Source organism: Ciconia boyciana, chromosome 2 (assembly GCF_034638445.1).
Source record: "Ciconia boyciana chromosome 2, ASM3463844v1, whole genome shotgun sequence".
NCBI classification, from domain to species: Eukaryota; Metazoa; Chordata; class Aves; order Ciconiiformes; family Ciconiidae; genus Ciconia; species Ciconia boyciana.
In genome coordinates, this window is record NC_132935.1 from 66,767,470 (window position 1) to 66,789,124 (window position 21,655).

General features: G+C 45.3%; 1 protein-coding gene across 1 annotated transcript in view; it reads left to right on the plus strand.

Moving 5' to 3' along the window:
• Positions 1-9,518, plus strand: part of SCGN (secretagogin, EF-hand calcium binding protein) — a 31,797-nt gene extending 22,279 nt beyond the window's left edge. Inside the window, exons 7-11 of the mRNA XM_072851327.1 lie at positions 5,289-5,344; positions 6,814-6,859; positions 6,977-7,036; positions 7,934-8,002; positions 9,390-9,518. Coding sequence (XP_072707428.1) covers positions 5,289-5,344; positions 6,814-6,859; positions 6,977-7,036; positions 7,934-8,002; positions 9,390-9,518 — 360 coding nt within the window. The remainder of the gene's footprint in view (positions 1-5,288; positions 5,345-6,813; positions 6,860-6,976; positions 7,037-7,933; positions 8,003-9,389) is intronic.
• The last annotated feature ends 12,137 nt before the right edge of the window (positions 9,519-21,655 follow it).

Below are 21,655 nucleotides of genomic sequence, written 5' to 3' on the forward strand. Positions count from 1 at the left end.
AAGAGACTGCATCTCCAGTGATGCACTGACACTGCAACCATCACATCCTCTAACCCCAGCCACCACTATGAGAGCCCTGCCATCCCCAGAGAGCTTCCTCCTGGCTTTGGGAGGGTGCGATTCCTCTCGTTGGTTTGCTGTGTGTGATAAAGAGAGGACCCACACAGCTGATGAACACAATGGAGAGAAATCTGCCTCCCGTGTCCCTTCTAGACTTAATCCCGGCGGTGCTGTCACCTCCAGTTTTGCACCACACTTGCTGTAGCATAAGCCAGGGGAAGCAGAAAATGCCATTTAAGCTCGAGCTTCATTTCTGAAGATCAAAACCAACAGAACTCAGGAGCCTGCAGGCTTTTGAAAACCCCAGCAGATAATGCCTTCATCTTTTAGGAACCAAAACACTCCTAGAAATCCTGCACTAAACGACTCGTCTAGATTACACAGGCAGTCTGGTCAGGCAGAGCACTGAGTTTGTGTCCCGAGGGTCACTTGCTGGCCACCAGACCCTCCTGTCACTCTGCAAAAGCCTTTGTGTCCCTGTCCTTCCCTAAGGAAAGAAGCCATAGGCAGTCCTGCAGCTTGGGCACGTGCCTGTATTTATACACCCTCAATAACTTCTGTACTCACTGGCCAATTTTAGTTACAGCTGTCGGGTATAGATGCCCCCGATGTACATATTTGTGAGAGTAGGAGGTCAGGCAAGAGCCAACTCTTCCCATGTCCCACCTGAGGGATAAAACACTTTATTACACACAGAGAACAGAACCAGAGAAGGTTTAAAAGCAGGCTTTAGTGACTCCACTGATCACAGAACTATTTATTTCGGTTGTTTACTACTCTCCTTATCTCTGTCATGGAAAATAATTCAGATTTATAATCTTATACTGCTCTTCAAAGCATGCGTGTGTTTGTCATATCCTGGTGTTTCAGTGGCCTTCTTTACAACACCGGACTGGGAAAGCAGAGATATTTCCTTTGCTGAATTCAAAGCCAATGGCAGTTTTGATTTTGCACTTAAAAACCTGAGAGGTAACAACTCTTATTTTGCAAACCCAGGTCTTCTTTATGCTCTGTCTGCCTCAGAGTGCATAGACTACATTCAAAGAAACAAAACTAAGACTTCCCTGGTGCGCTGCCATTAAAATGTCAGTGAATTAATTTGTGCAAACACTTTCAAACACGGGTAGCTTGACAGTAAAATAAATGCGTCATTTTATAAAGCATACTGCTGGATGCAACAAAGCTTTTAGTAAAACTGAGTGCTATTTAAACATGCCAGACCTTATCCTTAACCACATTGAGATGTTTCATATCAGCCTGGCAGCGTAAATATAGCTTTCAAGAGTGTAAACTGAAAAATCCATCAAGTTTAACATATCAAGATGGTGTGTAAAGGCAAAAGTTTAAATTAGAAACCATCTCATAACGATTCCAAATATCTACTTCTCCCATGATGTACGCTTTGTCATATGGGGTGGGTACCCTCTGTCACTCTTTGTGTACTTATGTACACAATTAGCAGATCAGATCAATGCTTGAAATTTGAAAGTTTAATTAATAAACATTTCCCCAGGCTTTTCCCAAGTAACGCAGCCCAAGATTGCCATGTATTGGGTATGCATGAGCTCCAGTTGTCCAGATAATAGGATTAGGTCTATCTTATTAGCTGTGGTACCTGAACTAATTCAGTGAACACTATTCCATCTTCCCTGTGTGTTTTCCATCTTTCATGTGGAAGTCACTAGACAAGAATTAGCTCGGCCTAGCTCTTCCAGCCAGACTTTTCTTTTCTTTCTGTTGACTGGTATGGGCAATCAAAACATTGCATACGAAAACTTTATTCAGGATACTTGTTGCAGAAAAAGGTGAAACAATTTGAAAACACAAAGATTCTCTCTTAGTATTGCAAAAGCAGAGCTGAGTGAAGGAGGTCAGAGAGGGGAGCTGGTTAGCTGTAAGTAGACATGGTCAGCCACTGAAAGTTTAATGTTAAGCTCAAAGATAGGGTGCAAATGAAGCAAATTGACTGGGGATGTTGCTTTTCATTAAGCATTTCACTAAGGAAAGTATTATCTCTGCAGTTAAATGTGTTTTAATGGGGTCTGCGCTACTGCTGGAATATTGTAAAGGGTTCAGAAATGGATAGAGTTGAAAACCACCAGCTCAGAAAACTGATAATGAAGCAGAAAGCCTTTCACATCTAAACCATCACCTCTAATCTAGCCTGTTTCATTAAGGGTGCACAAAGCTCTTCAGCCTCCTGGCTATTTGCGACTTCTGAAACCGTGAAAACATGCTGTGCCCACAAAGTAGAGCAGATGCAGGGCAGGCAGGACACTCAAAGTCCCCAGACAAGAACAGCTACACTAGCGTGCTTATTTATTTATTCTGTGGAAAAGGAGATGAGACTTGAGATATTTCACTGAAAAAGAGACTTGTGGCTTGTCTTAGGCCTACATGAAAAGAAAAATGGGCCCTAAGTCTGCCTCTTGGATTGGGAACCACCAGGTCTGTCCTGGTCCCAGAAGCTGCCACCATGATCAGCATTTATAGGTGTTTATCAATGAGCTTGTACGGAGGTCAGGACCTCACGGTCACGGAGCTGAACTTCTCCCAAAAGCTCTGTGTGTTTGCTTTCCTGAGGCATCACAGAGGGAAAAACATATCTGAATCTGAAGTCTAGGCTGAAACACTGGCTTTTAGTCTCAAGACAGTAATTCTGAGATGCACAGAGAATGGGAAAAAATAAAAAACGCTTTCAGGGACTCAGAAATGTATAGGAGAATCCAGGTGAAGTTCAAAGAGTGCTCAAGGCAGTAAGTTTTAGTGTGTTTTGGTAAGGACATTGTATCTTTGTGTGAAGACTAGTGCAGTGCCTTCAGCCAGAGCTGCCCTGCCCAGGGCAGCAGAGTCCCTGAGAGCTTCACCCCATGCTTCCCACCAAACACTGTCCTCTCCCACCACGCCAGGCATGCCACTTCTACAGACTTCTTACAGACCGTGTGGGTAACTAATGCTCCTTGGTGGCCTGAACGGAGGGATTTAGAGTGACATTTTCAAAAGTGCTTAAGTAGAGCCTAGGGACTATGGTATTCCCTCCACCCAAATGCTTATATTTTCTCTAGCTGGCTAGATAGAGGTTGTCTCCATAAGTTTCCTTCATGGAGTATTTTTTGGAGTAATAGCGTAAGCTGGATGTTGCAAAGCCACCTGCATTGGAGAGTCTGCAAAAGTGAGCCAGTAAGGGTATCTCCCTCTCTCCTCACACAGCAAACAAAACCAGGTTAGGCACTAATGTCCCATTTGGAGAGAGGCTTTTAAAATCTTGTCTGGGTTGATTTATTTCTAGAAGGAACATTAACCATTTTCTATTGCCTGCAGAATAACTCCTTTATCAGCTAGGAACTGAAAGCTCAGGTTTTTCTCTCTGATGGCAGTGGGAGGCTGTTGTTGCAAGGACATTTCTCTTCTCGGTGGCACCAGTGAAGGCAGCTCCTGCTCCCATCCCTGCCTCCAGCTTTTTCCCGTTGTGGCCCCAGCAGAGACCAGGGAAAAGTTCCGTATTGCAGGGGCATAACTGATGGGGCAGAAGGCAGGATGGAAGAAGTTAGATAAGCTGGAGAGGGACAACTTGGACTGAGGCAGCATGAGAGAAGTCCGGAGGACAGCTCGGCAGCTTTATTCATCTCTCCAGCTCTAGGGTGAAGGAAGATTCAGAGGTCTTTCTTCTGTCATTTAGTGGCTCTGCACAGAGCGCACGCTCGGCAGAGGCCAGTGAAATGGGAAAGTGGCTTTCCTTGTGCCACTGAACACCCATATGGCTCTCAGGATGTGATTTTTCCAAAGATCTCAATATGAGCCTTCAGTCGTTCACAGGCTTTTTATACTGTCTTTCAGTGGGAGGAAAAGTGAGCCCATACCAATTACTCTTCAAAAATCCTATCCAAACCTCAGTAGTGTAAATCATGCAGAATAATTAATGGAATAAAATCCTGTTGCAGAATCTTATCTAAACCCAGTGCAATAAAAGGTAACCATGGGCTCACCATCCTCAGTGTCGATGCCTGCCCTCGAGCAAAGGGCAGCGAGGAGGCAGTGCTGACAAAATAGGCACCGTATTTATGCAAGGGCTCCCTGTGAAATTGCAGCTCTCCAAATAACATCTCTCCTCACGCACGTGTCAGGCTCTGCCCCAGTTTCACTGCTGGGAAGCGCTCGGGACCTGCCGCTGGCTCTCCCCAGAGCTCCCGCGTGGTCAGGCTGTGTCATAGAGGATGGTCCTCTCCCTCTAAGCCTCCTGAGATGGGGACTGGTGTGGGCCTTCTCCAGCAGGTGTGCAGTTAATTACACCCAAGATTTGTAGTGACCTGGTTACTTATAACCATTAAATAAGCAAATGAGATTCATGATGGTAAGATTAAAGCATATTCCATTACTGAGTATCCGACAAAGAATGGCAACCCACGTCAGTAAAATGTTAATCTTTCCCTCCCCTACAATGTGGAATACATTTTTTCTGGAACTTTGAGCCATGGCTCATTCAGGTTTGCAACCCATTAAGCATCTCCCCCTCTTTCCCTGTAACAGACTCTTATTTGTGCCTTGCAGAGAAACACAGTACCACATACAATAAATAAGTAAGTAATATCTGGTGGTGACTCATCGAAAAGATTGTATTAAGGAAAAGATAGTATTAAGGAAAGGCTAACTTTTGTATTCACACAGATTAATCTCTTGACGTTGGCAGCCTGAATCTCCTTCCCAGTCTTAGTGCTTTCTGACAGCAGGCTTTGAGCCAAGCAAAGCCCACCAGCTTTAGCGGCATAAAACTCCAGCTTCTATCAGAAGGATCAGAAGGTGACATTTGCACCTCAGCCGCCCAGTAGCCACAGCAACAGTCAAAGATAAGGATGGAGTTGGGCTGGAAGTGTTTAGAAGTTCCCCCCTTTTTCTGGCATTTTTTTCGGGGGCCATGGCAAGGCCAGTATTCAGTTTCTTAAGACATTTGCTGGAGACCTGTCTTTATCCCTGTGTAAGGCGGGAAGGGAGTGGTGCTGGTATTTGATTGCTTGGGTTGTCGCTGTCAGAAAGCAGGAGGGTTTTGCTATGCTCTTGTGCCACCCTTGCACTTGGTGCTAGCAGAGGATGCCATGCTGCCTGGGGCTCGGGCAAGCACCCCGAGCAAGCAGACGAGAGGGCACAGGGCAGAGCAAAATGTATATTGGCTTTTTTGTATGTGTGTTCTTCTCATGGCCTATCTATTTTATCTCTGTCTTCTTGATTTTCAGATGAAAATCTTTGACAAAAACAAAGATGGGCGGCTGGACCTGAATGACCTGGCAAGGTAGGCTTTAATAATACTGATGGGGTTTTTCAGCTTGCCCTGGCATATCCAGGCAAGGTGATGATTTCCCTCTGGGGACGTGCATTTGAATCCTACCTCCTTTCAAATTAAATCAGCTACTCTGGTGAAGGTATCCCAGGTCTCTAATGCAATAGCCCAAGAACCTAGAGCTGGTGACACTGAGCAATGCCAGGACCTGTTTGTGCATCACCAACATGCTCTGGCATGATCCGTGCTACCCCTGCAGTGCTCCTCAGGAGGTGATGAAGCAGCCAGTGGCACCATTTCTCCAAAAGAAGGATGGCAGGGTCACAGATGTGCATTTATTTCACATCATTGTGTGCAGCAGGGATTGCAAAGAATTTTTGCTGCTTGTTTGAGGAATAAAGGTGCCACCGCAAAGGAGCTTGCCAATGGCAGTAGGAAAGGATTTGGAGAGACAAGGCGACTTGTGAATGAAGCTAGGGACTCAGTCACGGGCCTCTGTCTCTTTTCTGTCCTTGGTACCTCAGAGGCTTTTATATGATTTTCACTGCATACAGACAGAGAGTACGCCTCTGTCTGTAAATGTATGTGCAATGACTGGATGGGACTTTAAACATGCAGATACAGTCCTAAAACATTGGTTTGGGGGATGAGAGGAGAGAGGTGCTGGTTTGCCACTGTTACTTTCTGCTTGGGATCACGACGAATGCCAGCACAAATAACTGCATGCATGTGGCAGTTCGCTTTGACCACTGAACATATGAAGAGAAACAGAGGCAGAATGGAGAATATCTAAAGAGAGTTGCTGTTGCATTTTCCTCTTAAATACAGTTCCCCTAGTGCCCCTTGCCCCATGCCAGCTGAGGCTCCCCTCTGGTCTGAGCACATTTCTCACACCCCAACCCTTCAGTATGCAGACACAGCTCAGCACACTGGGTGCTGCAGGCTCTAAAAACCTCCAGGTCAGCAGAGCAACTGGAGAGAGAAAAGCTTTTATCAGTGCTGTGAGGGGCTTTGGGAGGGAGGAGGGGAAAGGAGAGGAATTTGGCCAGTCTTGGTGCTCAGGCCAGTATTACTTTGTCCTTTACTTTTACGACCACCAATTCTCCCTCCAATAGAGGCCGATAAATTACTCTTTCCTTTAATGCAGCACAGCAATCCAGTTACGAGGAATGATGGTCTGGCAGTTCTCGCTTCGGAGGCTGACCACCTCCATTGCGCTGGACCACCAGAAATGCTCTGGGAGAAGCAATGGTGCTAAGAAACACATTTGCAGTGATCCAAAGGGCACCCGCCGTTCCCCATCAGACAGGGAGGGAGGCACGCATTCATGTAACAGCCCTCTGTAAATAACCCCACAGACAATTTTCTTTTTTAAAGGCCTATAATCTAAAATCTCTTTGCTTTACGAACCAGAAGAGTTCGGAATAGTTTGTGTGCAGATGATAAAGCAGAAAGATCGTAATTTAAATCTCTCTATTCAGGATTCTGGCACTCCAGGAAAATTTCCTTCTTCAATTTAAAATGGATGTAAGTAGCGCTATTTTTTGATGCATCAATCCTGTCTCTCTCAGCTAAGATAACCTGGGCCCAAATTTGAATCTTTTTATTTTGTCTTTTTCATTTGCTTGTCCTCTCCACATATAGGCTTGCAGCACGGAAGAAAGGAGGAGAGATTTTGAGAAGATCTTTGCACACTACGATGTTGTGAGTCCCAGAGGCCCTTGCAATCTTTAAATGACACAGATTTAGCATACGCTGCTCAGACTTCTTCCTCCTGTGGGTGCTGTGGGGGTCACTCAGGAGCTGCAGCTGTGCCCGAGCCCATGGGCCAGAGGAGCCCAGGCGGCAGGCTGGGGGGTAAGGTGGGGACAGAGGGGGGCGATGCTCAGAGACCTCATGGCAAAGGACATGTTTTGACTTTCTCCATCGCCACAGCCAGCACTGCTGCATTAGCTGTATCTCCACGCAGGAGGTGCAAAGGATGTAGAGGAGGTGCTGGCTTTAGCTCTCACGGTCTCTGGCAGTTTGGGACCTGCATCACCACCATGTTGAAAAATAAAACCCCTTCCAGTACTGAACCAAGTGTTATTTAGGGAGTCTGGCCCAGGACAGACATGACTACCTAACTGCCTGTTAGAAATCAGCAATTCAGTGCCACTTCTGACAGTCAGACAACTCCCTCAGGGTGGTGGCAGCAAGCCTCGCAACATGGTGGGAGATGTTGCTCCCGTTTGAGGGGAAGAGATGGTTTGGGAAAGAGGAAGGGATCTTAGAAATTAGATATGAGGAAGAAATTCTTCACTGTGAGGGTGGTGAGGCATTGGAACAGGCTGCCCAGAGAAGCTGTGGATGCCCTCTCCCTGGAAGCCTTCAAGGTCAGGTTGGACGGGGCTTTGAGCAACCTGACCTAGTGGAAGGTGTCCCTGCCCACGACAGGGGGGGTGGCACAAGATGATCTCCAAGGTCCCTTCCAACCCAAACCATTCTATGATTTATGATCTTTATGCTATAAAGCTCAGTGACTGGGTGGACATACTGACCGGTAAACATTGTTGTGTTTTTGACTTACCGGAGCATTTTGATGTTTCTTCCATCTTTCAGAGTAAAACAGGAGCACTTGAAGGCCCAGAAGTGGATGGGTTTGTCAAAGACATGATGGAACTGGTCAAGGTAGCTTCATGGCTCTTTCTGTTTATTAATGACCTATATTTCCAAGAGGAAGGTGGTTGTTTTGGTAAAGTTATGTTGAGAGGCTACTGAGAAGGTAGAGTCAAATTTCACTTTGATGAGCAGCAGAAATGAATGTCATGGTCTCAGCATAAACACTGTAGAGCATCTCACCATATCACAGAAATCCTGCCTGACAAATTAATACACCTTCACTCAGCAACTGTATTTAAGAAAGGTCCATTCTAGCTCGTACTCTGAATTAGCCAGATGTTACAGCATCACAAACTGGTCGATGTGGATCAGTCATCAGAAGTTCTTTCTTCTGTCTTCACTGTGAATATGGTCCTCAGCAGCATGACCTCATGGTTCATTAGCTCATCACAGGGCTACACTTGAAAATGACTTGAGCTCTACCTCTAATCAAGGATGCCATGCCCAGTGTGTCACCAGTTTCTTACAGACAGCAGAGTCCATCTGCAGTGGATTACCTTGAGTTTCCAGATGCAGTCCGAGATACAGTTTTTAATCCAAATATAGTCTGGTCTTTGGCTGCCTCTGAGCCTGAGCTGTTGCATTTCCACACGATTTGACCCGATGGAGGGATGCCTGCGCTCCCATGTCCGTTCAGCGGAGAGCAGAGACTGCAGCTGCAAGCTGATGGCTGCGTGTGCATGTACATTATAGCCATGTGGTGTGTAGGGAGGGGTGTGAGGACAGGCAGGGTGTTGGATTTGTGCTCTGTGCATGTGTGTCCAAAGGAGCGAAGGTCGTACTTACCCTAAGGGCCTTCATCAGCATCGTCCTTGGGCACCACAAGCTATGCGTGTGAATTTGGTTTCCTCCTAAGAAAGTGGCAAGCAGAGGAAGCGGTACAGCATTAGGAGCTGTACAGAGACAGAGTAGCCTGTAAACTATGCCTTTAGCATTCTCTGATCCACTAAAGGTATTTTTAAGTTTCTGCTAGCCTGTAAAATAGTAGCATGCTGACAGAAATGCCACATCACTCCTTGTGTAGCAGGGTTGAGAGAGGAAACCAGATGAAAGCACAGGTCCAGTAGTGCAGCGGTCTGTGCTGCACAACTTTCTGCAGACTTTTGTTTGATACGGATCAGATACTGATGGCCTTGACTAAGCACAAAAATCATGTTGCATTTCCTTACAGTTACTCACAGTCCCATACCGTCCCATACCTCTTCTGGTTTTGCAGGGCATCCTTTCCCCATTCTCTGTTCATTTCCTCACCTCGTATGAGCTGATGTGGGGTCAGGCTCTTTGGTTGCTCCTTCTTAGGTGGATTTCCTACCACTGCACAGCCTGCTGCTTTACAGGGCTGGGGAAATCCACAGCCGTTTTCTCTCTCAGCACTCTTTTTCTCTTTTGTCTGCAGCCCAGCATTAGCGGGGTGGATCTGGACAAGTTCCGCCAGATCCTGCTCAACCACTGCGATGTGAACAAGGACGGGAAAATTCAGAAATCCGAACTGGCTTTATGTCTTGGGCTTAAAATGAACCCGTAGCCGGGACAGTGCTCATGGTTGTGTTTCCCTTGTGAGATTTGCTTGCTGCTCCTCGTAGAAGTGTGTCCATGCTGCCGTGTGAGCGGCGGGGAGCAGGGGCACCGTGCCGCTGGGCTGGAGAGCGGCTGCACGAAGTGGGATCCGCGTGGAGGGTCTCCCCGCTCCGCCACTCCCTTCGTGGTGTTCGCTCGCTGCCGCCGCTCGTGGGTCCCCTTAGCAATGTCTCTGCCCGTGAGCACACCGGCAGCTCAGAAAAGGGGTTGCTGTTCTTCTCCTGCCCCCCCATGAAACACTGCCCTGCCCATCCCCTAGGATAGGGACAAGCATCTCCTTAAAACCATCCCATCCGTGCTCTCAGAGTGCAGCTACTAGGTTTTTCTGATGTGTGATTTCTGATGTGTGATTTCTGATTTCTGATTTGCCTTATGTGTGAAGTCATTGCCTTGGTGAGCACCGCGCTTTGTTTGTGCATTTAAAATATTGGATGGATGACAGTGTATCTGTGCAGAAATAAAAAAACGGCAGTTACAGAAATTCAGTAAGATTGGAGTTTATGTGTTATGTGCGGAAAGCCATCTGCCGCAGGCTGGCAGACCATACATAGTAGCCATTTTATGTAAAACGCATCAAATGGCAAGAGGTTTTGTGATGTCTATCAGCTGTGGTGTTTAAATCTGCCAGGAAATGAAACATGGTAGATCCTTCTCATGGGGAAACCACACACACCAGAAAATACCATCACCTCCAGGATGAAGCCGCAGAGTAACATCACTTCTGGAGGAAGCCTTTCTGCCGACTCAAACTGAAATAATATACAAGGTTTCCATAAACTGAAAAACTGGAAGGGCAGAAGCCTAATGAGAGCAAAGCTCTTAAGCACATGCTTAGTTTTTTAAATCCGTAAGAGTTCGTAAATACTTGTAACCTTTATTGAACTTAAAGCTTCCCATCACTCCCAGGCCATGAGTGTAATCCTGAAGCCTAATGGCAGCAGCAGCATTTGTGCCATGTATTTCCCTGTTCCAAAGGCTTTGACTGCATTTCAGAAAGCGCCACACCTACACTATCATGCCCAAATAATTCTTAATTTCTGACGAGAAAACTGCAGAGGAAGGGTTGTTGGCAAAACTCAGGCACATTTAGCATTTCTGTCTCCTACAGATGAGAGACCCAGATTTGACACAAGTGTCTTTCTGGTTATGTTCTTTGCACAAGGCAGTACAATGAAACCCTCCCTTTATACTCAGTTTTATAAAAATTAATCAGAAATTCCCTTCAGTCAACACAAATAGAGATGGAGATGCTGCAATAAAGCACTTAAGAACATACACAGCCTTAGAGATATGCTCATTTTCTATTTCACTGATGATAAGCTCACAGAGCAAACAAGTGCTAAGTGTGTGTTTCACCCCAGCACGGAACTAGGGCTTTAAACTCCAAAACTGCTTTTTATCACCCTGGCAGCCACACAAATCACAACCACAATAACAGAGCTTTTCAATGGTTCAGAAAAACTATAAACAAGGAACCAGGCCTTAGCAGCAGCTCCCCAAGACATCAGGGATGCACTTTTACTCGTGGATGCTCGCTTCCATCTGCGGGAAGAGCTGTGGTCAGGAGTGCATGACAACAGATAGGAAGCCAGCAGAGAAATCCCACGCACCGCTGTTTATCAGACATGCTTTATCTCCACCCTGAAGAATTTGCAACAAATATAGTGGGGCACATCACCAACCATCTTTTCATCATACCTCCAATAGGATGTGACTTATCAGCCTAAATAACTATGCCTTTAAGTATATTCTTCTATTTCTCTCTCTTCTTTCAGCCTTTATATTGTTCTCGTTGTTGTTATTTTCTTAAACTACAATTTCCATTACTGTGGACATGGGAGCAATTTCTGTACCATCCCCTACAATATATTTCCACCTGTAGAGATATGTTCTTTATGCTATTTGTATTTTTCAGTGATAACAGGTCCATTCTGTTTCATCCCTGTTTAAGCCTATTGATATCCGTAGAACTTTTTCTCATTTATTAAACTATAAATTCAAGAATATAATTTGAAAAATTTGAATATAAAGAATATAATTCAATAATATAATATTTTTGGTGCGGCCCTGCCTCACCAAAAATACAGCAACTTTTAACCTAAAATGAAAATAATCTTCTAAAGACTGTATACAACCACAGCTCTTATTTCAAGGGTTATACAACACTTCATCCAGCTTTATTGAAACCTTATGCTTTTCACATCCTCTACAGCCAATAGTTTTTTCCCAACAGACATTAAGCAGTAATGAATTTGATATGTCGGTGTCACAATGTATTTTGCTTCTTTTGTACAAATTTGTGATTTTTGTTTTTAATACTGAGTTTGCTGAAGCCTGCCTCTCTGCAAGTTCACGCAACTAGTTTTACTAGCTTGAAACAAGTGAGTGCATAGCCTTCAGTAAGTGAGTTCACAAGGGCATTTTACAAAACATTAGCAAAAAGTAATTGGGGATAGTAGATGAAAAGTTTACATACAGAACTCAGAAGGCGGGGGGGGGGGATTTAATGTGGGTTTTTTTAATTATTATTTAGTTCTGCATTCCCATGAGGATATTTTTTGTGTCCAGAGCAGTGACTAGAGAGCAGGAAAACACGCATGCACATTGCCTTATTTGCAGGGAGAATAGAGGAGAGCCATATCCCAGTGGGACTCCAGCCCAAGTGAGCTGCAGGTCCCCTATAAGCAAAACAAAATGTCAGGAGATGCAGTGGGATTTGAGCCCATGTTGCAAAGGTCAGCAAGGCAATTATTAATGAGCCATTATAGTCTTATAACCCTCTAGCCTCTAAAAGTCAATCTTATTGCAGGAGGCAGGCATTTTGAGACTTCCTGTGGAAAAGACATGTTCCTTGCTTGCAGAGGTTGTTTTTTTTTAATTATTATTTTCATTTCAATAATGAGTGATCTGTAAGGTCCTTTGGTCTCAGGTTCTGGTGATTTCATCCCTTTAAGCTGCTACAGAGATATATATATATATAGGCAATACATTTTGATGAAACATAGCTATTGGCCATTTTGCAAATTTGAAGCGTACTTTAATATGCAGTGTAGTCTCTTATGTACCAAAACATGAGATACTATTTCACATTTGAATGGTTACACGAAAATACCTGGTTTGCGTTAATTATATGAAAATATCTTGCCTACAAAACCAAAAGCATTTACACACCATGATGCCTTCTGTGCTGTAAATATATTGAAGGTATGCGAGGAAGGCTTGGGGCTGTTCGGTCAGTGCATCCTCTGCCAAGAAAATTCTGAGGCTATTACAATATTTAGGAGCCTGCATCTTGGTAACTAGAATTTGACCGCAGAAAGTGAATGAAAATGTTTGCCAAGATATTTTCCCTCAGTCTTTTCATGCTTTTCTCTAGAAAACAGGGATTAAGGGATTCACAGTTTTCTATTTCTTCATAGTATGCAAATTTACTGAAATCAATTTTAGCTGACTTATATCATCATATTTAACAGGTATATTTCCAAAAGACATTTAGCTACCAGAAGCGTAGCGGTCAATATGCACAATGCTCCCAAATGTGTCATGTTAAGGGGTTTTTTTGCCATTGTTTTTTTAATTGGCAAACTGCTGGATCTGGAAATCAATGCATGAATTTTCTCAAAGAAAAGCTGTTCCTTTGCCTCCCTTTTCGCTGTGAGTTATTGGAGATCATACACTGGACTCCCATCATGCTCCCTGCTCGTCTTGGCCCTTCTCATTTTTGGCACTTGACATGACATAGTTTTTTTCTGGATGACTTGCCATGACAACTTTCTTCAGGAGACACTGCCTCTGACAGCTTCAGTTGACTGTGAAGAACTGATGCCCGTGAAAAATGAACATTTATGGGGCTTTTTAACTCAAATCCATCCCTCATTTAACTTCATTGGTTTCGCTGGAAATGATGTTACAGAGACACAATCTTTTCTCCCATCATTTTGAACCTCAACAAGCTGCTTGCTTAGCCTGAGACATCACCATGGAGATCTGCCACTGGAGACCCCCAATTTCCTGAGCCAGCCTCGCAATCCCAAATTGCTCACGTGCCAGCTTGTCCCTTGGTCTATGCAGGGACTTATTATTCTTTTTAGAGAATAATAAGGAATTTAGGGACTCATTCTTTTTCCCCAGAATAATGAACCCAAATACACACACTCGCCTCATTCCCCAGTCTGAACACACTCCAGCAGTCTCACATCACTGACACCCAAACAAACCAGATGAGATGTTTAGAAATCATAACATTTAAGTTTCATCGGTGCTTTATTTTTAGATTTTCAGTAAAATAATTCTCTCCCTTTGTTCTCACAATATTGCTCTAAATAACATGGGTGAAGCTGCCTGCACATCTTACAAAAACTGCTTTTTATTCCTACTGAAAGCTAAGAATTGAGCATCAGCCCAAAAGAAGGGCTGAGAGCATAGGAAATCAGCGCAAAATTTTGATTAATCTGCTTTTCTGTTTGTGTGGTAAGAGAATAGTGTCAATATTAATGAAAACAATTGTGATTAATGCAGCCAATAAGACTATCAGAGAATCATCTGCCACATTATAATAGGAACCCATCACAAGAAACACCTTAATTACAGCTATTATGTCTTAAAATGGCTGGGTAACTCTTACATTAATCTGATTTGAAACAGAAAGTTGCCATTACATAGTGAGATGTTAAATGGGGCTTTGCTGTGTAATTATATGGGGTAAAGTAACTATGAAAGTAATTTTTGTATGAGGGCCACACTGACTGCTAATGAAAAGCTCTCATTTTCTGTATCTTCGTTGCACCTGTATTTTCAGTAATTCCACAGAGGATTGCATCTCATTTGAAGGAACATTTGCACATGGGAAAAGGGGTGGGGGGAAGAGTGCCAGTTGCGACCATTATGAGAGAAAAATAAGGGCACCATTTGCTTAATGCCAAGAGACATCTACAGGGAGCTCCCACTGGGTCTCAGAGGTAAAACCATTTCCCTGCCCTCTCTCGCTTAGCTGGGCAGCACCGATTTTCACGAGCTCATCCCATGGCGATGCATCCTGCTGCCCATCTGCCCTATGCTCAGCCTTTGTGCTGGCTTCAGGCGTTGCCTTTCCTCTTGGGTTTGTTCCTTCACATTTGCTGTTCTCCAAAAAAAGGCTTTGCCCTGCCCTGCTGCTGTGCTGGTAACTTTGCATGGGCGATGGGAGAACTGGAGCGGATGCCTCTGCCCAGGAAAAATGGCTGGCGTGGTGGCACACACAGTGCGGACAAATGCTCAGGCTGCATCTCTGGCATCATCTGGCACCTCTTTACATGAGCTGTTTCGGGAAAAAAATAATTCTCTTTGATTTGATGGAGACACCACAGCTCACAAGAGCTATTATTATTAGGCAATGTGGCTGGAGAATAGCCTCAGGCTTGGGGAGACCTGTTTTGGGGTCTCTGCTCTGCCCGGCATCGTGGCTGTGAAGCTCAAATGATTGCAACCTGCTCAGTCTTACCAGGGGAAGGTTTCTGTTGTGGATGATGAAAGCACATAACCGCATGTTGAAAACTAGCCATCTTGGTTTGGAAGTGTACTTTCAAGGGATATATTAACAATGATGGCCATCACGTTCCCAAATAAAGCTGCCGGTGCCCACGTGCAGTGTGAGGGGCTGCACTTTATGGTGAACCTGGTCGCCCCTTTGAGGTCCTCCTGCACCAGACCCTGGTAACAAAGCCCAGGGAAGGTTCTCCAGGCATTATGGGGGAATACAGGGAATTTAAACCCTAAATTAATTTTAAATCCTGCTGCGGCCTGCATCCCTGTGCAGTAATGTTTGTACCAACTCTCCATGGTTCTGCTTCGTAAAGTAATCAACACCAGAGCGTAAAGAGAGAGGAATGGGTCACTGCTGATGGGGTCTGAAGAAATCACCATTCCCGCATTTCTCTGCGAGGTGGGAGATGGGCTTCAATGCTGCTGCGCAGACAGAAGCTGCACGAGGCAGCCACGAGGCTGAATCCCCTGGCCCCAAGCTGCTGCCAGCTGGCAGAGCCCCCCTGGCTCCGATGGAGCTGGGCCAGCTTAGGACCGCAGGACATGTGGCCCTGGCTCCATTACCAGACATATTTTGAAACTTTTAAAGCTGGGGGTTTCTAAATTGAGTAGTGCCAGCGCTGGAAACATCAAAGCTTGTTCAAGTTGACACCACAGTCAAAGACCTCAGGCTCTGAGGGAGGCTGTTACTAGGACTGTGTCTGCTTTCTATGAATAAAGGGCTGTAATGCACTTGTCAAGGGATTTCTTGCAGCTGAGGTAGAGCTAAGGAGAACATGTTCTCATTTTTTGATTCCCTGCAAAGTCTCATGTAAGATATCACTCCCAATGCCTCATAGAGAGGAAGATGGAGAAGAGAGATGCACTCAGAAATCCCGTTTGGGTGGCTGTTTGAGCAGATTGCTGTCATCTGTCACCTTGGCTAACATGTCTCTAACTTTGATGGTGCGGCCAAACACAGTTTTTGTTTACCGTTGTTAACCCTTAGGAAACGGGTTCATTTCTCTGGCACATAAAAACTGGGAGCCAGCAGACTGCCAGGGTTTTCCGTGCCAGCAGGGGCGAGGATGTGCCTGGAGAAATGCTGTAGTTCGATGAGGATTCAGGTGGGATCCGGGCGGCAGAGCCTGGAGGAACGTTGCGCCTGTGGTTTAGGTGAGCCCTGCTTCAGCTGGCAGCCGGAGCGAGGGCAGCCGGTTGCTGCGGCTTAGGGGAAGAGCAGCGACTTCTTCAGATACGCTAAGCGGATCACTGGGAAACCCATGAACGCACATGAAGTTCAGGCCAATGCATTTTTGCAGTTCTCCCTGCAAGCGGAGAGCACGCACGCGACGGCTCAGACGACACGCGGTGCTTGCCAAGGCGCCACAATAACTTGATTGTTTGCCTAAGACCTAATTAATGGGATTGTGAAAGGCAACTGTTTCCTCCTTCCTGATGAGTAAATGTGCACAGGAGCATGGTCATGAGTCCGGGACGTTTCCTGGTCATTAAGCTGAGAGTGATCTGCTTGGGTTTGGGCTATGTAGAAGCTCATAAACAAATCAATAGATACTTCCATTTTTATCATCAGGCATAAAATGCTAATAAGCATGGCGCATTACAAGGACCTTAAGCGATTGATACAATGACAGGATGACATTTAGAGACTCATTCTAGAATTTCTTTAACCATCTCCGTATAATGCAGAGATGGTATTTTTTCAGTGACGATTTCTTTTTACGTCTAAAGAATGGAAGATCCTATGGGCTTACCATTAACGACATTCAGATAGCTGTGTTTTAATTTTTAAGAGCTAGAAATTGTCTAATTTTAAAAGTGTCTTGTAGGTGTTATTTTTAGGTTCCAATAAATTATAGTGCATTTCTGCCTCCTCCTTGCTTGCTGACTATGTAATTTAGCATGTGCTTTCCCTGGCCACCACTTCCACTCTCCTGCTGGTGGGATCCAGAAGTGCTACTGCCAGCACCTGGCATGCAACGGTTATGAATCAGGCCACACAAGAGCAAGCAGCTGGCTTTAAAACCTATGAAATCTCTATTTTTTCCTTCTCCTCTCCCTGCCTCTCACCATCTTTTCCTTGCTTTTCCTTTTTAAAGGAACCTGTGGGATTCTTTCTTTCATGCTTTCTGGGTCCAAAGCCTCTAGGCTGCCACATCTGCAAGCTTTGCTCTGCAATGCAAAGGACTACATCTGCTTATTACTATTATTATTTTTGCAGAAAACTGAGACTCTACTTCAGTGTCCCTGTTTCAGGCTCCGGGGCGATTCCTCGCATCATGAGCCTGATGAGAAAGTGGGAAGAAGTAAAAACAGAGGCTGTACTCGCCAGCCTGCTGCCAGACGGCAGCAGTATATGCTATCCCATCACCAAACACGCATCCTTGCCTAAATTCACACCTTTAGGCACCTCTGTTGACTCTGCTGGTGGTGCAGCTCTCATTCCCCTGCACTTGGGAGATGCCTCGGGGTTGCTGGTTAAAATCTGACCAGGCTCCCATCAGAGCTCGAGCTCAGTGAAGCGGGGAGGTGTACAGCTTTTCGGTCCACGCGGAGAGGTGCCATGAGGGATGGCGAAGGGCATGGCCCTGAGGGATGCCTGAGCCTTTCCCCGCAACCTCTTCTTTCCACTGCCTCTGAGGTTTCTGGTGCTGGGGTTGTCCTTTGCTGCAACCTTAAATATAGACTTTGGTGGCCACGCTCCTAGTTTTGAAGAGTCCTCGTGATCCTGCTGGGTTTTTGGAGGCAGGGGTGGACGCTGCTTGGGCTTGAGCAGGGGAAACCGTGTTGCTGAGCCCGTTCCTGACCACGTGAGCCCCGCAAAAGCTGTGTGCGAGGGGCTGCAGGAAGGAGGCTGAGGAAATTCCTTGCACCTCTGGCATTTGAAAGCAACCCAGGGAAAGGGCCCCAAAAGTGGTGAGGACGTTGCCTCTCAGCTGGAGGGAATTTGCAAAGGAAGCTGCAAAATGCCTCTTCCCCTAGCACAGAGTCCCCCAGGGCCGCCCAGAGAGATGCTGCGGCCACAGCGGGAGCAGGTAGCTGAGGAGCCAAAAGTCCCTGGCATCTGCCACACAGCTTTTCCCTAATCCATTTTCTGTCAAGTACCTTATAGATGAGCACCAGCAGTGCACGACTGATGGCTCAGCACCGCACTGCTCCCAAAGGAGGGGCAGTTCACACCAGTAGGGTGATTTTTACACTCACTTGAACTTCAAGCTTTTTCCTGCAATTCATTTTTTCCATTAAAAATGCAACAAAAATTCATTCACAATGGTTCTATTTGTTGATGCTGATTTTTGCCACTTCATCAGCTTTTCATCAGAAAAAAAGCCCATTAAAATTCAGCTCTCGTGCCATAATAAACACACAGAAATGTGTATCACTTCAGCATAGGACACCTGTCGAATAGATAACAGCAATCTTCCCAAAGTGATAAATTTGGGAAGGAGGCAGCAAGTGATACAAAGTCCCATAATCTTATAGAGAAGCTTAGTGAGCACAGGCAGCAGCGAGGCAGTGCTGTGGTACTCGTCCTTCTCCCCAGATCTCCCCACTGTGAGGTGGGACATCTCATGGTCAGGGGCACCTGGCAGGGCTGACACCTTTGTGTCCAAGTGGTCACAAGCCCCAGAGTGTTTGCAGGTTCGGAGCTCCTCAGTTCTTGGGACTCGTTATCGCTTTACTAGTCCTGCGCCTGTGTCCGGCAATACCTCCTGTTACCTCTTAGCTGTTGCTCTTCCCGCCCCAGCTATACGATGCCTTTCCTTAGCTTTGCAAATAGAATTTCCTCTGCTTTTCTGATCTCTTGCTGCTCTGCTTAAGGAGTCTTAAATCACTCGGTGGCAACTACCGTCTCTGGGGGATTTGCGGTTCAGCTGTGGGTTATGTGTGCTAACCGCTGCTCGTGCCAACCACAGCTGGCCGACAGCAGCATCGCAGAAATACAGGTTGGTTCAGGAAACAGCTTGGGAAGAGGACATCTTGTCATTTCTAGAGACCCTGGGTCTGTCCAGGCTGTTTCACAAGGTAGAATATGCTGTATGTATCATCTGCTCCGTGTGAAATGCTGTGGACAATCCCTGCCAGGCACAGCAGCCGTCAAGCAGGGGCTGTTCCCAGATGTCACAGAAATAGCTCAGGTTCATCTACGGCCAATGGTGTGAGTGGCTGATTTACCCACGCTCATATCCACCCTTTCAGGCTGCACAGTGGGACGTTTCCCAGGTCAAATTCTGTCCTCATGTCAATCCACGCAAGCCCATTAATGTTAACTGAGAAGAAATTCAACCTCAAATCTGTAAGGGGCACCACAAATGCAATAGCCTGGGCTATAAACTCCCCTGCTGAGCTGTTTAAAGCCAGCCAGCAACACAGGTGCTCACCTGGCTTTGAGGAGCCCAAAGCCTGCGCGAGGCGAGACAGACGGGGGTCCCCAAGGGTGGAGAAGCACTGAGGAGGGACCGGCTCCCTTCCCATTAACCAGGTGGGCACTGCTCTTCCTCAGCAGCAAGGAATGGTTTGACAAAACCACAGGAAAGCAGAAGTCCCCAAAACCACATCGTGTGTGGGTAGAAATGGATGTGAAGAGAGCGATGGATTAGTCGGTGACAAAGATGTTTCTTACCCTACTGGAAGAATAACAAAAAGAAATGGCTTGTGTTGGCATCCTCTGTGTGTGTTATCCTCTGCTGGATAATAACATATTAGTATGTTAGAATACAGTACATGGTTGTCGTCTTCAGGGTTACCCTCTGCTGGATAATAACATATTAGTATGTTAGAATACAGTACATGGTTGTCGTCTTCAGGAGATTGTCTGTTTTTCCTTTTTTTAAAGGCCAGCTCAGTAAGGAGCAGTTTCCTACCACGCCGTTAATTCTTTTGAGTTTTAGTAGGGAAGGGTCCACACGGTAGCCGTCAGCTCCAAACCTCAGCAAGCTCCTTCATCTCTGTATTTGAACCATCACCACAGCTAACTTGGTGTCCACAGAAAAATAATAGGAAACTCGGCTTATTTTAACAGACATAGATAGGCCTCTCAGTCTCCTGGACATAAAAGACATCTCACAAATAATTGGTGGTGAATAATTGATGCAATTCAAATATCCACTTTTCCTATCCATGGGAGCAGATCATTCATTCTGATTGCTTCAGCACTTTACAGGGGATCTGTGATCAGCTTTGTAAAGCACACTGTACATTTCCATTTTCTGCTTCAGGTAAGTTTTATCATTGGGCAAAGGACTTAAGGAATTCATTTAGCCCATGAGTCTGTCAGGCTTAGATTTCAATCTAGGAAGAAATGGACATTTTTTAAATGTCAAAGCCTTCCCTTTAAGGGCCACATAAGCCTGCCATAGGAACCCTCCTTCGAAAGCTGAGTGTGCTGTAAAATGCAGTGCTTGGGTGCAGAGCTGATGAAGCCCATCGTGGGTGCAACCGCACCATTCGTCTGGTCTTGGTCCTGTTTAATGGTCATGTTTGAGACTTTTAGGCCCAGCCACTAAATAAACAGGCATGTGTACATGCGTTTTTATGAAGTATTATTACAGTAAAGGGAATTCTTTGAAAGAGAGGGAAATCAGTGACTGGTTAGCTTAAACTGCTGCACATTTCATTTGAGAGTTGCATTAAGGGTACTTAGAGCATCCGGATCTCAATTCTGCTAACATTTCCATAAACTGCAAAATCCATACAAAATCATCACAATGCATAACATCAGCTTTGAAAAATCTAATCCGGCTTTGAAAAATAATCTTCATCTGGCTTATTGAAGTCCCCAGTGTGATTTTCCAGTCTGGACTACTTCACAGTCTTAAAATTCACTTACTGTGAGCAAGTGTGAAAAGCAGACTTCAGCCCGTCATAAGCATACAAGAAAAGAAAGAACTGAGTCCAGTGGCCAAAGCTCTTTTAAATTTCAGCCGGTCCACATGGAAGTATTTTCACATCTTCATTTCTACAGAAAATTGTGCACAGGTCAATATTAAGATGAACTATAGCTCTGGGCAGGCTCTGTCTCATGTATGTCAGAGCTGTTTCCTTCTTGCCAGCACAGAATCTATACGTCTTGTAGCTGTACATTAAGCAACACAACCAGTGTCCATCTCGCATAGGCCATTGTCTCCCTGCTCCTTTCCCAGAGGAGCAATTAGATGTGTAGCGTTACAGCGTGGTGGGATTTTTAATTGATATAAAGGAGTGCCAGGAAAAGCAGCCAAAGTTCACAGGTTAAATCGGTCCTGTGGATCTCTGCAACAGATGTGAGCTAATTAAAATTAACATTAAAAGAAATTACCTTTAAATGAACTACATTATATTTGAGAATCAACTCAAATTCAGTGACTCCCCGTTTCCTTCCTGTTATGTTTTCTATTGGTAATGCTGCCACTTAAAGGTCATGCTATTTTTTGAAGCCTTTTCATGAGGTTTGTTATTTTGCCGGTGCTCTTTAAATCCCATAGTCCAGATGTGTGGCCGTCTTTGCTTGCATGGTCAAGCCCCCTTGCCTGCAGACATGCCCCCTCGTGCAAACAAGCATTTGAAATGACAAATTAGAAAATC